This window comes from Carettochelys insculpta, chromosome 8, assembly GCF_033958435.1.
Source record: "Carettochelys insculpta isolate YL-2023 chromosome 8, ASM3395843v1, whole genome shotgun sequence".
Classification (NCBI taxonomy): Eukaryota; Metazoa; Chordata; order Testudines; family Carettochelyidae; genus Carettochelys; species Carettochelys insculpta.
Window position 1 is genome coordinate 46,592,403 of NC_134144.1, and position 16,389 is coordinate 46,608,791.

General features: G+C 40.3%; 1 protein-coding gene across 3 annotated transcripts in view; it reads right to left on the minus strand.

Moving 5' to 3' along the window:
- Nucleotides 1–7,948: 7,948 nt before the first annotated feature.
- The window catches only part of KCNJ3 (potassium inwardly rectifying channel subfamily J member 3), a 178,755-nt gene continuing 170,314 nt past the window's right edge, over nt 7,949–16,389 (minus strand). For 2 of the 3 annotated variants that reach the window (XM_075001068.1, XM_075001065.1), the window contains exon 3: nt 7,949–12,315. In XM_075001068.1, coding sequence (XP_074857169.1) covers nt 11,732–12,315 — 584 coding nt within the window. In that variant the 3' untranslated portion in view covers nt 7,949–11,731. The remainder of the gene's footprint in view (nt 12,316–16,389) is intronic. The other variant, XR_012646389.1, reaches the window with a different exon arrangement.

The window sequence follows — 16,389 nt, forward strand, 5'->3', positions numbered from 1 at the left end:
TTTTTCTTTTATGGACCAATAGCTGTATTGTTTGAGGACCCCACAAATTTCTCTGCTGGATGAAGTGTTATTAGTCCCATTGTAATAACTGGGACTTGATACCTACAGAGATTCAGGCCAACAAGTTGCCATTGATTTTTCAGCACCATGACACAAAAGCAGAACTTACCTATTTCACTGTGCACACTAGATGAATATTAATTTAAATAAATATAGCATCTACCATACTCCCTGCCCCCCCGCCATAGTATGAAATATAGCCGCATTTATAGCAGCTTGACATTTAAAGTCATAAAAGAAAACTTGTAGCTGCCAGATATTTAGACTAGCTCCAGCCTCTCTGAATGACATTTTATGATGGACTAGCCATGTTCAGAGAACTTTTTTTTTTTTTTAAAGTTAGGTTCCGCCTCTTATCCTTGTAAAAAGAGAGTTTGTGAACCACCACCTTAAAACATCTGGGAATGTTACCAACAGGATAGCTTGACCACTAGGGTGTGCTCACTCAGGCTATGGCTACACTAGGGCTATCGGTCAACAGAAGTTACTATATTTGAGAAAACTGCGAGCAACAGATTGCGGCCACACATGAACGTGGGGTGCTGTGTTGACCCACTCTGTCGCCAGAGAGCAGCCAGACTAACTGGCTGCCCTCTCAACGAAACAGCCAACCAGAAGCACAGCAAACAAGGCTGCCCAGTGTCCTGCAATCCCTGTCTGTTGACAGAAGCACGCCCCCTGGAACATCCAGACCACTTTTCTGTTGACAGATCTCTGTAGACAGAGGCATTCTGCTGACTGAAGGAGTGGCAGAATGTTTTCAACAAAAGTGCTGTGTTCTGTCGGTTTACTGTCAACAGACTGCCTTGGGAATGTGGATGCTCCATAACTTTTGGCGACAAAAATGTCTAGTGTAGACATAGCCTCAGAAAATTCTGTGTTTTAACTGAAAAAAAAATATGCTATTTTTTTAAAAGGCTCTCCATGCTATGATCATCTGCAGGTAAATAACATCAGAGGCTGCAGTAAGAAGCTTTATTTTTAGCTGGGGGTAAAATTAATTTTTTCTTTTGTGAAGCAGTAAATTTAGATGGCATGGGGAAAAAAAATCAAACCACAATATTATATCATAATATAGTTTAAAATAGAATGAGAGGGGTTTTGATTCATTAGGATTTTTTTTAATTATTCAAATTAAACAACTATTCTAGACACCAGTAAATCCAAGTCAGAAAATAAAATGAACTATGGAAATGTCTGCGTTAAACAATGCTTTGAAATAGACCTATATTAATCAAAACTGTCTGTGTTTACTTAGGAAGATACAGGAAATTATTTCAATTAACTTTATTGAGAAGGCCTGCATGTAAAAAAAAAAAAAAAAAAAATGCTATAAGAACACCTATCAGGAGTTGACTTTGAGTTTAAAAAAATGTTCATTATGCAACTTTGCAGAAAGGAGCCCTCCTCCCAGGAAAAAAACTAAAAAAAAGTACATCACATATGCGGGATGGGAAGCAGTTTTTAGTAATGAATGACACAATAGGGCTATCTGTGCCAAAGACAAGTGAGGTGACGGTATGCTTGCCATTGTAATTTAAAGACTTAATGCTGATCCTGACTCATATATGGTGTCACAGAGCCTGAAGGTGATAATATAAATTTTACAAGCAATAACTACTACCGAGCATAGTGTTTTCTGAGAAGTAACAACTGCCTGGAATTAAAACTGTCAGGGGTCATGAGTTGTTCTTCCCAGCAGCTACATATGAATATAATCCACGATCTACTCAATTTAGTCAAAGCCTTTTCTAAGAACAACCATACAAGATGAGACCAAAGGACCATCTAGCTCAGCATCCTGTCTTCTGACAGGGGCCAATGCCAGGTACCCTGGAGGGAATGACCAGAACAGGTAATCAATTTATTCCCAGCTTGTGGCAAACAGAGGCTAGGGACACCATCCCTGCCCAACCTGGACAGGGCCAGATTAACTTTTCGGGGCGGGGTGTAGGGCTATTAGATTTTGTGGGGCTCTGTAGGTGGGGCCCAAAAATAAGGGCTTTGAGTGTGGGAAGGGATTGAGGGTTGAAACATAGGGCTGGGTGTGAGTGGGGGTGAAGGCTCTGGTGGTGGGGGGAGAGGTGCAGCTGGTGATGAGGCATTTGTGGTACAGAACCTGATTCCAGAAAATGGGCCAAGGAGTTTGGCGTGTGGGAGGGTGGGGAAGATATGCCTGGGAATTAGGGAACTGGTGGGGCACAGGGCAAGAGTTGAGTTGGAAGTTCTGGATGGGTGTTACATGGCGGGGGGGGGCAGGACTGAGCGGTGTACATAGGTGGCTCAGGCTACAGGGACCTTCAGGGGATGGACCCTGCAGTTGAGGGCAGCATGTGGCTGGAGCTTCTGCCATTTGCAGCTCCAGAAGTGCATGGGAGTGTGCTAAGCAAAGTCCCTTCCCTAGCCCTCCCCGAACCAGACAGGGCTGGAATGCAGGCGCCTTAACGGCTGCAGCCCAGGTTCTTTGTCTTCCACTGCTGCTTTAATTTGTTGTTTAGCCATGGCGGCACATTTTTAGTTCTCTTTTTATGTTTTTAAATTTGGGAGTATATATTTAAGCTGAGCTATTTGGTGTCTTTAGAAAGTTTCATTTCTGTTTGCAGGGAGTGTACTTTTGGCACTGTATCGCTTCAGTTCAGTTCAACCGCCTCTCTTTTGTGTAGATCCCCTTTCTGAAATTAAAATGCTACAGTGATTGGCTGCTGTGGCATTTCTAACTGTCACAGGGGTGTTACATTTAATTATATTATGGTCACAATGATCCAGCAGTTCAGTTATATTTATTTTTTTAACCAGATCCTTTGCTTTACTTAGGACTAAATCAAGTCCACTTCCTGAAAGGGGGTGAAGGTGGTATCTAAAGAGGATGGAGAGAGGCTGTTGTCCGTAGTGACAGATGGCAGAACAAGGAGGAAAGGTCTCAAGTTACAGTGTGGGACGTGTAGGTTGGATATTAGAAAAACCTGTTTCACCAGGAGGGTGGTGAAGCACTGGAATGCGTTACCGAGAGAGGTGGTGCAATCTCCATCCCCATAAGTTTTTAAGTCCTGGCTTCACACAGTCCTGGCTGAGATGTCCTAGTTAAGGTTGATCATGCTTTGGGCAGGGGTCCCTTCCAGCCCTAGGATTCTATTATTCCAAGTCCTAATTCCACCAATTTCAATAGCAGATGGATCAGGCCCAAAGCCCCCCAGAGATGTCCTTTGTTGTGATCAGTGTTGCTTAAAAAATGTGTCACCTGAAGTCCTGTTCTTGTTTGTTAATTTGAAGTGACCAATCATTTTTGTAAATTATATGCCAAATCATAAGTCTAACGCATCAATTAAATTATTGTACAAAAATATAAACCCTGAATATTCATTTGTGAAAAATATACGTAGGGTACAGCTGATAAATGACAAGTACACTATGATATTTAAATGCAACGATTTTTGAAAGTTTAATATAGCTTTTGGAGAAAACTGAGCTTGCAGTATTAACGAATACAAGAGTTTGTAATTTTGTATAATCCAACTTAAATTGTACATTTATACAATTATGTATTGCATGCCAGAAAATGCAATTAGTTTATTTAATTTCAATATGTACAATTTACAATATAATTCAAGCATAAATTCAGCAGTAGAGAACACAGACCTGCTGTGCAGTCAAACAGAAAAACTTTTTTAGCATAAGCACTAGGGCTAGGCAAAAAGTAAAATGAGGAAATGAGAGAAGGGACTATGCAAACAGACATGAAATGTTAACCCAGAAAAACTTTGTAAAATTTTTTAAAGAACCTCTGACTAATTTATGATTCATATGAGTGTTTGCACGTATCAATATTTGAAACTTATTTTTAAATTATTTTTAATATTTTTTAATATTTAATTTTATCCTAGTATGTGCCACAGGACTCAGCACCCTTGTTCCCAGCAGGGAAGGGTGCACATTTTATATAAAAAATTAGGTATTTTGAATTAATCATAACCGAGCGCTTATCAAAGTATTTTGCACCATCAAGCATAATACCTTAACACACACCACTTACCAATTTCAAAATATGATTTCTTCAGATTGCTAAGGCCTGGTCTACACTACAAAGTAAGGTCAATGTAAGTCCACTTGTGTTGACCAAGTTGGGTTTAAACCAAAGTCTGTTTCCAACCAACATTAATGCCTGTTTCAGCAGTGCAATATCACCACCTCCCTGTGTGACACAGAGCTATGACTGACAGACTTAGGGTTGCCATAGTGCAAGTGTAAATAGTGAATTACCGCTGTTGACGTGAGCCATCCTCCAGCAGATGTCCCACAGTATGCATGTCCCTGCGACAGTGGCTGCTCCAGTCTCATATTTTGAACTTCACTGCCAAGGGTCAGAGGCTGGAAACCATCCCACTGCCCTATTAGCACTTCTCATGTGATTTTGAAATTATTCTGCCTGATTGCCTGTCTTGCAAGCACACCCACCAGCTCACCTCTGCTGTGTGCATCTGAGCATGGTGGCTGTACACACAGAGTTACTAAGATGTGCTGTGACCTGCGGCAACCAAGTAGTCTTCATCCCCTTGGCCTGTGTGGAGAACAGCAGCTATGGGACAATGGTGAAACCAAAGATATCCTTGAACAAATTGCAGAGGGGACCCTGAAACTGAAGCACAACAGAGATGACTAGCTGCGCTATGTCAAACTGAAATAACTTTGCTAGGGATACCAGTAAGATGAGGGAAGCAGCAAGGAATCAGAAGCCGCACTGCAAACCTGTTCCTTTTAGAATGACCTGCATGCTATACTCGGGAGTGACCCTGCCAGCATACTGCACTCCGTTGTGGACACTTTGCAGGAGCTTGACTTGCAGGCTTGTCCTGTGAATAGGAAACTGAAGGGGCCAAACCATGCCACGAGCCAGAAGCAGTCTGAATTTCCTCCAGACTCAAAGCAGTCTCACCCTAAGAGTGCAGATGAGCTGGCTGATGGGTAGAGCAATGTCATGAGTGTGTACTGGCATTAGACTTTAATATAGCCATTTCCAGCTTTTTCATCACCAGTAATTTCATCTCACACCCCGGTCTTATTATTCCCTCCCTGTTTAAAAAATAGTGCCCACCTCATCATCAAATTTAGACAACAAAAATTAGAGTAATCGTTTGGGGAAAAAAAGTTAGACAATACATTCAGAAAAAGTAATACGGCAGCTTGATCATAAAATTCAATCAGATTATTTCCCTGTGTTTCAGTAGAGGTAGAACAAAGAGAGGTAGAATTGGTGTCCACTTTTCTGTTCTTTGGTTTATTGGGCTGGGTGGGGGCCCATGAAGAGAACTTTGTTAATTTGGACCAGGAGGTCTGCCTTATTTTTTCCAGCCATCTCAGTGAAACTTCCTTGGAGAAACTCTGCACTCCTTTCCCAAACATTTCTAAGGATGACAGCCTGGTTTCTTTTCCAAGATATGCAACTTTCCCATCACACTCTGTGATGCATTGCAATAAATGGGATAGCAGTTTTCAGGGTGGACCCAGGCAGCTTTGGGATGCCACTTACAGCTGAGTCATCCATGCCTTAGGAGTGAAGTATCATGCAAAGTTAGCATTGCCTGTGAAAATGCTGCCAATGTTTACTGCACTGACTATATTCCCAACAAGGAGCACCCAGCATTTAAACCACCCACACAAAAGCACAATCCCACTCACCCTGGCTTGAGCTGCACCATGGTGCTATAACAAGATGCTCCAAAACTGAAGTAATAACTAGTATTTCTTATTACGGGAGACAATATAGGATGTATTGTTGAGTTATTCCCTTTCCCACTGTGATTAGGAATCAAATGCAAGATCAGTTTTAATCAGCAACATCTAGCCTGGAGGTCTTGAGAAGCGTTACCTGCAGGTATGTGTGATCCTGATCAAGAGGAGGAAGAACAGAATAGGTAGGAAGGAGTGATGGGTGGGAGGGCTATTAATTACCCTTTTCTAGATATCTAAACCACTCGGTTAACTAAATTACCTGTAAAACGTTAAACCCAGAGACAGCAGCTCCCTGAAAATCTCCAGGAAGTGTTGGCAGGGAGCCAAATAAGCCAATGGGAAGAGAGAGTCAGATTTCAAATGAGAAGCAGTAATCTTGGTGTTTCCCCCCGCCCCCCCCCACCCCCCGTGGCCAGAGGAGAGATGAAATGTGCCAGGAATCAGATATGGAAGTTTTCAGTAATATCCATGCCTAGAAAGGACCAAACCTTGGAACAAATATGTGAATAGAAAGGGGATGTTTAGTCAGATGCAATCAGATTTTTTTTTTCAAGTTTTGAGTTTGGTTTGTGTGACTTTGTCTGATTTGCCCTCTGCCCCTGTACTTGGTAACATTTAAACTGAATCCCAGGGAAGCAATTCTCTGTGCTTTAATCTACCTGTTTTCAGTTGCTCTGTAACAACTAACTAGGTATATTTACAAAGTATGTCTTATTTTGTTAATAAAAGCACCCTTTTAAGGCTATGCTCTGATGCCTGGATCCTAGAAGGCAGAAGTATGCCTGTGTCTATGACTGAAATGTCTGCTATTAACAAACTGCACTTGGTTTCGATCTCCCACGGGATGGTTAAAACCTTGGGACTACCCCACAGGGAGACATCCCGAATTGTTTTCCTTGGTTCTAAAAGGGTGGTATCACCCCCAGGTCAGCGAATCTGTGACTGTGGGGAGTTTGCATGTTGAATAGTAACAGAGAGGGAGCCGTGCTAGTCTATATACTATCAAAACAAAAAGCAGTCAAGTAGCACTTTAAAGACTAGCAAAATAATTAGGTGAGCTTTCGTGGGACAGACCCACTTCTTCAGACCATAGCCATACCAGAACAGACTCAATATTTAAGGCATGGAGAACCAAAAACAGTAATCAAGGAGGACAAATCAGAAAAAAAATCATCAAGGTGAGCAAATCAGAGAGTGTAGGGGTGGTGGGGGGAGGGTCAAGAATTAGATTAACCCAAGTATGCCGATGAGCCCCTATAGTGACTCAGAAAATTCCCATCTCGGTTCAAACCACATGTTAATATGCCGAATTTGAATATAAAAGACAGCTCAGCTGCTTCCCTTTGAACAGCGGTGTGAAATTTGTTTTCAGTAACACACATACTGTTAGGACATTAACAGAATGGCCCATTCCATTAAAATGTTGACTAACTGGTTTGTGGATCTGGAGTGTTTTGATGTCTGTTTTGTGCCCATTAACCCTTTGTCTAAGGGAGTTAGAGGTCTGTCCAGTATACAAAGCATCTGGGCATTGTTGGCACATGATGGCATATATGATGTTAGTAGAGGAGCATGAGAAAGTGCCCGTGATTCTGTGAATAACCTGGTTTGGTCCAGTGATGGTATTTCCAGAGAAGAGATGTGGACAAAGCTGGCAGCAGGCTTTGTTGCAAGGAAAGGTTCCAGGACTGGTATTCCTGGGGTATAGACTGTGGCTGTTGGTGAGGATCCTCATGAGGTTGGGAGGTTGTCTGTAGGAGAGAACAGGCATGTCACCTAAGGCTTTCTGGAGTGTGGCATCCTAATTAAGGATAGGTTCTAGGTCTCTAACAATTCGTTGCAGTGGTTTGAGTTGGGGGTTGTAGGTGATCACCAGTGGTGTTCTGTTCTTGGCTTTTTTGGGCTGATCTTGGAGTAGCTGGTCTCTGGGTATTTGTCTGGTCCTGTCGATTTATTTTTTGTTTCCGGGATGGGAATTTTCTGAGTCATAATAGGGGCTCGTCTGCAAACTTGGCTTAATCTACTTCTTGACCTTCCCCCCCACCCCTCCCTCTCTGATTTGCTCACCTTGATCATTTTTTTCTGATTTACGTTCCTTGATTACTGTTTTTGGTTCTCTGTGCCTTAAATATTGAGTCTGTTCTGGTCTGGCTATGGTCTGAAGAAGTGGGTCTGTCCCACGGAAGCTCACCTAATAAATTATTTTGCTAGTCTTTCAAGTGCTACTTGACTGCTTTTTGTTTTGTGGGGAGTTTGTTGTTGTTGTTTGCAGAAGCCTTCAGTGGCAGGGTACTTGAAGTGCCAGAGAGGGGCTCAGTGTTCACAGCAGGATACCTTCTGTGACATCTTCCACTTTTCGACACATTCAGACTATAAACATAGGGTTTGGAGAGGCCATATACCAATGACAACAGAGAAAGACTGAAAATGGAGAAAGTGACTGCTGCAAGAGCAGGAAAAGGACGAAAAAACATACTAGGTAATTCATGAGGACATCAAGGGTTTGCGCTGACAACAAATTCAGATGTTGCAGAGCATTATTGGTCTATATTCCCAGAGACATTAGACTCATTAGTTTTTCTATGAACACCACAGTCTGCTATCTACCCACCTCCATGTAAGAATTGGCATTCTGGTGTATACCTTTGCCCTTATGACTCCACACTGGGGGAAAACAAGGAGAACCTTAGCTACACATACACTGGCCTGTGAAAACCACAGACTCAGAAACACTTCAATGTAGTAAATGTTACATACATTAAACAATCACTGCTGCTTTGTCAGGCCCAAAAGCAGAGAATCACCATGTAAAACTGCTCTTTTTTTGTCCCCCACCCTGATACATCTATCTGCATCCAGTTATTGTGCTTGATCCTCTCTGCATCTTCTCTGCAACTTTGTCAAGTTCTGCCAATACAGTGGAACTGTTTATCTTGTATTAGCAATGCTCATGGTAATTGTCCTGAGCTGCAGGGTCCATGCTTCTGCTAGAGATAGAAAAGCAGTTTGCAGGATTGTGGGGGTTTTAAAAAAATGGTGAAAGTTGGGACAAGCACTGCAGGAAGAAGAAATTGGGAAAGCGACTCCAACTTCCCTGGGCAAATAACTGGTATATTAGAAAGCCCTGTAAAAATATCCCAAAAGGCACTTCACTAGATGGATGCATGAGCATATTAAGATTTCTATCTGTGACACACCACTTTTTACATTGATGTAACCATGTATGGTGAGTTTGCACAGCACGAACACATACACCCAAGTGGGTGCATGCCCATCCCAAGTGTATTCAAAAATCTCCAAATGAATGTCAACCAAACTTTTTCATGTAGACATGGCCAATGTAACTTGTGTTTCACTTGCACTTTATCAACAGTTCTGATTCTCATACCATTTATTTCACCAGCACACTTTCAACATTACTTTTTGGATGTACTTGATATTCTTGCACACATTTACTCCCAAATTTCCCAAAAGCAAATGCTAACATTAAAAAAAAAATCTTACCCAGAAATAGTAAAGTCCAACTTCCATGCTGCAGAAACGTACATAATGAGAAAAGAGCTGCCAAACATTGCTTTGACAGGACATTTTCAGACTTGCAAGGCACAGATGTCAAATGTATTTTGTAAGAGAGCCTGTCAAATTGTCAACAAGGGGACAATAATGCTCTCAGAATTCATCTTCTAACACAGAATTTTGCTTACCAGGCATTTACAGCACGGTACTTACTACACACACTGAATAAGGTGCAAAGAGCTGACAGTTTAGCCAAAGGTCTAACAAGCATGCAATGCAGATCACAAGTTATAAGCTCTGGAAAAACTCAGCAAGTAAACGTGAAAACTGTAAGTACACAATTAGCACATGGTGAATAGTGCTGAGTATCAATTGTTACATTTGAATCAACCCTTCTGGCAATGCAGACTCCCCATTTATCATTCCTTGCCACCTATTACAAGATTTTTTTTCAAAATTCCATATATTAGTAGATCTGCTAATATTAGTTCTTTATACAGCACTATAAATGTGCACGCCCTCATTTAAAACGGTCCAAAGCCCTTTGAGGCAGAACTGCCTATACATGATTGAAACCAGTTAATGATACATAGCTTGATCCATGTATGTTGTCAAAGTAAAAAGATTCTTGTTCACTGTGGTTACAAACTATTTTGGTTAAATACAAAAAAAATTACATCACACACTTTGAGATCAGGCTTATTAGTAATTAATTATTATGTCTGTTTTCTTATTTAATTACTCTGTTTCCAAATGTGCTCCAGCTACACACTTATGGTCAAATTCATCACACTGACCCTTTCTTGAACAGACTAGAGATGAGCCAACACAGAAGTACCCGCTACCTGAAGATACTCTGAAAGCCAGCCTTATTCTTGAAACTCCAAACGAGATGCAGGAAACATGCCAAAGTACCGCTTCTAGTAATGATATCATAGCATAAATTAATGAGCATGTGATACATGCTATATAGAAATTCAGCTTTTAGTGGAAGAACTGAGACATCTCTCAGTAGAGGCAGATGATAGGTGCCAAAATGTTATTGATGGTTGGCTGGAGGTACCTATACAATGCCTAAGGCCCTACCAAGTTCACTGCCATGAAAAATACATCACAAACCTTGAAATCTGGTCTTTTCTGTGCTTTTACCCTATACTACACAGATTTCACAGGGGACACCAGTATTTTTCATATTGGGGGGTCCTGACCCAAAATGCACCTGAAGGGGGCATTGCAAGGTTCTTTTAGGGGGTTTGTGGTATTGCCACCCTTCTGTGCTGTCTTCTGAACTGTATGGACAGAGGATGGCAGCGCTGAAGGGAGCACCCCATCACCGGCAGCACGGAGGTGAGGATTCTAGCTTTCTCCATTGCTGCTGCTGATGGTTCTGCCTTCAGAGATGGGCTCCAGCCAGCAGCCACCAACTTCCAGCTGCCCAGCTATGAGCGCTGTGCTGCCACCTGCAGCAGCTCAGAAGTAAGGGTAGCAGTACTGCAACCCTCCTTTCCTGCACACAATACTCTTGCCGCACACAACCCAAATCCCACTGAAACTAAATCAGTATTTTGCCTTTGATAGAATTGGGACAAGATTTCACAGAGAAATTAAGTATTTGATTTCACATTTTCCTAGTAGACTGATACTAAAGACATCAGAAAACCAAACAAATTTGCCCATTTTCAATGTTTAATAATCATGAAACAAAATGATCTCATTATTTTAAATGTTATACTCAAAAACAAAAACTCTGCTCCAGATATTTTGCCCAGCTCTAAACAGCACAATTTTTGCCAACGCCGTTTATGATGTACACTTTAAATTCTCCCAGCATTGTAATGACAGGGAAAAAACATGAAGAAAATGTTAAAGCAAATTATAAAATGGTAAATAATTTAAGGCTAAAAATTTGGTGTTTGAAATTGACTAATGCATATAGCCTTATTTTAAGAAAGGAAACATGCACCATTACTACTTTGTTTGAACAAAACATCACAATCTACAATCAGAAAAAAATACATTTTAAATTAAATTATAGCTTGCCCTGAAAGTTACCTACTCATGTTTTACTAACTACTTACCCTTAAGAAATATAGGAGAGAGTAACACTCCCCTTTACATATTTTCAGAATATACAATATAAATATATAGTAAGAATCATGCCAGAAAACTATATGCAAAAATTGCACACTATTATTGCATGCTTGTTGTGATACTACATGCCAATTAATATTAGCTCTCCTATGACCTCAGATGGGAGTTCAGGTCTTTTATCATATTATACTTAGAGTACATCATTATCTGGGAAGAACACGGCTGTCCCAGTTTGCATGTAGTGCTTAGGAATCTTCCATCTTTTAGCAATTATACTCTTTTCAGAGGAGTTGACTAGTAACTCAAACATGAAATAATATCTAAATGTCTATTCTTGTTATGTAAATCTATCAGAATTCATCTTCCTCAATTTGGGTGGAAGTTTTCCCTCCATTCTAGCTCCTCCTGACAATTTTTGTAGCTTTGGTGGCAAATCAGCCACAGACTGACTTATAGGATCTGACATCATCTTTGTAGTTTTAGCTACCAGTTTCTCTTCCGAGTTGCCAGGAACCGAGCTTATTCGCTGAAGTTTCATTGGTAAATCCCCAATGCTGTAGGCTTTTTCAGAGGTTGTAGAACTCATCCTCAGTAGTTTTTTGGGAAAGTCTTCCCTTCCAGTAATTTTCTGCAGTTTTGAGGGTATCTTTGTACTAATGTCATCTAGACCATCTAGACATTCCACAGAATTATTCCTTTCTTTACTGTTACTCACAGCTGGTCCTATTAAGGGGGAAGATATAAGAAGCATTTCTTCCTGTTCTTTCACACTGTAGGGTGGCGTAGGGACTTCAAATGTTGCATGGAACTGGGAATAGTCTACTTTAAAAAACCCTTCCTCTAAGGAAATCACAGGGAAAAAACGGTGACCCCAAAGGACTTCATCTTCGGTATATGAAGTTCGGGCTTGACATGTCATCCCTGCAACAAAAAAGAAAACAACAGCCTAAATAAATTAAGAAATAAAATTATATATGTCCAATTTAACTTGATTTTGGATATATAAAAATCTGGATTTCTGATATTTCACATGAACATGTTTTATGCATTTTACACATCAGTGCCCTTAAACTCTGAAATCAATGATCAACTGTGGCTGACGTGCCAAAATGACAGACTGATTAGACAGAGCTCTGAAACCTAGAATTGGTTTGAGTGCTCACAGAATAAGTATTTTTCTGTATAACAATGTGACAGTTGAGATATGCAACTTCTTAGTTTTAATTACATGCTCATTATGAAGACTTCCATCCCGTGAAAGGGTGTTGGCTGGGTATTCCAGCACAGTGAACTCTGGAATTAACATCCCACTGAGATGAATGGTATAGCTCACACCTATTACAGCTATAATTTTTGGCTGTCTGCAGATTCTTAATTTACTCTTCAGAATTTTTCTTTACAACCATGAGGGCTATCAAAAATTAGACTGTAAAATTCTATATCCTCACATGTCTCCTCAATGTTGGGCCAGAGACATGGGCCTACAGTGTCTAATCCACAATCTAGCTCTGTACTGACCCTGAATATCTGAGCTTTATATCAGTAAATTTGGTTATCAGGAATTAAACAGAACTGTAACAGGGTTACACAAACACACACACAGGCAGCAATTCCATAGCTCCTTTGGGAATGGGTATAGGAATGTGGAATCAATAGACACATGCTTCTCTTTCATCCAATAATATACTTAACCTTGGCAACCCAACTAGCAGTCAATTCAGGCGCTATTCACAAATCCATGTATTTTGTTTAGCATTTGACTGAGGGCTTGTCTACACAGCCACTTTACTGCGCTGTAACTTTCTTGCTCAAGCACTTGGAAAAAAACACAGCTCTCCCAAGCACAGCTAGTTACAGCCCTAGTTACAGTTAGTTACAGCCAGGGTAAACAGGCCCCCAGGGCTGGGAGCGGTGCTCCCTGTTCTGCTAGTTACTCCCTTTGTGGAAGTGGTCTACCTGGAGCACTCAGAGAGCTCTCTCCAGCACAAGTATTGTGACCACACTGCTGCATGAAAGTGCTGCCACAATTGCACTTTAAACTTAAAAGTGTAGACAAAACTTGAGGTGCAGTGGACACTAAACAAAAGAACAAACTGTATCAAACTTTGTCATTGTCCCACAAATACCAAGTACTGGAGGGGCAGGTAGCATTCTAAGTTTGTGTCAAGACTATTAATGAATACGTGAATTTCAAAGGACCAGAACATGTTAGCGGTGTCTACACAGGCATTCCTCCTTTGAAAGAGGAATCCAAATGAGGGAAATCAGAAATGCAAATGAGGTGCTGATTTACATATATTGTACTTCATTTGCATAATCTCTTTTCAGAAGAGATTCTTTCAAAAGAAAAAAATGTGTAAATGGGGCTCTTATGAAAAAAGAAAACCATCTTTGAAAGAAGCCTTCTTCCTATTTTGTTTCAAGAAGGGTTCTTCCAAAAATGTTATTTTGAATGAACTCCATCTACACTGCTTTTTTTCTTTCAAAAGACTCTCTTCTGAAAAGAGATTATGCAAATGAAGCAGGAGATATGTAAATTGGCACTTCATTTGAATTCTCCTTTTGAAAGGGGACTGTAGTGTAGACAGCTGCTGTGAGGAAAAAAAAATTATTCATACTAGCAATCATTCCTATATTATTGTTTTATACAGAGCTCAAAAGCAGCGGACTTCAGTTACAGTGATTGTTTGTCAAAACCAAAAGCAGTCAAGTAGCACTTTAAAGACTAGCAAAATAGTTTATTAGGTGAGCTTTCGTGGGACAGACCCACGTCTGTCCCACGAAAGCTCACCTAATAAACTATTTTGCTAGTCTTTAAAGTGCTACTTGACTGCTTTTTGTTTTGATAGTGTATAGACTAGCACGGCTTACTTAGTGAATGTTTATGTGGTGCCTGCTCTGTTTCCAAATTTGTAGATAACTGTAATGTAGTTTAATGACCAATTACTTCGAGTCCAAATTAGAAAGTGTCTAATATCACTACATGACTGGTCAGCCATGTATTCAAGGCTTAAATGACTAGTACTAAATCTTGAGGGCTTAACAGTTCTTGTTTATTCCTCTCTCGAGGTTCTGTTTATATTGGGAGCAGAGCATCTGCAATGCAGAACTAGAAACAGATTAGTCATCTTGCCATCAAAGGAACACTAACTTGATTTGGAGCCAAGAACTCCCAAGTTCTGTCCTCAGTTTTGCACAGACACAGAATGTGGCAGGTCATTTAACCACCTTTTGTATTAAAATCCCCACAGGTAACATGAAGATAATACATGACCTACAGATGCTTACATTAACTACTAATTGTGAGGATTAATTCATCGTTGTAAATACCTTGAAGATAGCATTTATTTAGTTATAACAATACTTATAATATGCTATTTTTTTCTGCAGCATTTCACAGGCCACATTTTTAACATCTCAGCCTTGTTCCCCTTTGTGTGTCACCAGTGAGAGTATATCAGCATGAGCACATGCCCACAAAGGTAATGAATTTTGCCACTTGTACAGTGATGATAAAAAATATTTTTCCTAAAAAAAGGTTTAAAGCAGTAATGTTTTAAAACATATTTTATCAGCAGGATATATAATAGTGTTAGATTCTGAAATTAATTAAGAGTAAAGTTAAACAACTCCCTTCCCCAAACTCCAAATTCTTACTCTTTTCCCACAGAATATATATTACTATACATACACTAGTGGGAACTTATAAAAATATCTGTGCACTTTTGAAATGCCTATTTTGCAAAATTTGCTTTAATATTGACTTAATTTTGAACACTGCTATCAGTGAATACTTGATGCACTTACCCTGATCATCCACTGCAAAAACCAAACAGCCCTCATTAACAGATTATTGGAGTGGTTCCCAATCTAGTGTCTGTGGACCCCTGGGGATTCACAAGGGTTTTGCAGGGAGATCAATGAAAAAAACAGAAAAATAAATATGATCATAGAAAATAAGTTTTAAATAAATTGCACTTACAATTATTATTTTAAAAATTAAATATCTTCCAAAAATGTTATTAACTGCTGTCCAGAAATCTAGGTTGTGGTTTCCTTTTTCATTTAATGAAGTGTACATAGCAGCTAGAATTGGCTTTGATGGTGGTCTGTGAAAGGTTTGGGGAGGTAATTGGGGGTTTGTGAACAGTTTGGTGGAATTATTGGGCCTACACTAGTGAAAAAGGTTGGAAACTACTGGGTTATTTTGTGTTTCAACTTCTCTACTTTACCGTGGTTCTGTCTAGAGTGCAGGCTTCTATTAGGACACCTCTGGTCTCCCAACCAAAGTCTACTGTGTTGGGAGCCTTCTGCTGACGTCCTGGGCTTCCATGTTCCACAAGGAAGAAGGACTGTCAGAAGCGGGGTTTGTCCTGACATTTGGCCCTGCGTGGACATGCCAAATGTCAGGAAAGCCTCTCCCGACAGAACTGTCGGCAGGAGATACACAAATGCATTGCACAATTTGCATATCTTTTGCCGACAATTCTCGGCAAATTTAGATATAGCCTGTGAGACAACATTTAACTCTCCATTATGCATTCCACTGTTTCTTCTGTGAGGCCACAGACAGAAGTTCAGGAGGTTGGACTAGATGACCACCTAACCTGCCTTCCAACCCTAATCTTCTGTGATTCTAACTGAGAAATAGTGAGGAACTAGCAGCACTAGCTATGTAGGGCAACAACAGAGATGGAGTCACACCTGGAAATGGTTTATCACTGTCCAGTCTGTAGCTCAAATTATACCCATACTTGGAGTCTGTGAATGCTCAGAGCCACAGAATTTTAGCATGAATTTGTTTCACTCCATCTGATTCTGTGCGGAAGTAGAGAAGTATTAGCAGAATTTCAAAGCAAAGGCCACATATGAGCTAAAAGAGTTCCCAGGCATTGAAAACCAGTTACAGAAAGTAGAAGAAGCACAGAATGAGTTATGGCAAAAACTACAAGATGCAAAATTGACTGAAGGCTGCTTTTATCTATTCATGGAAGA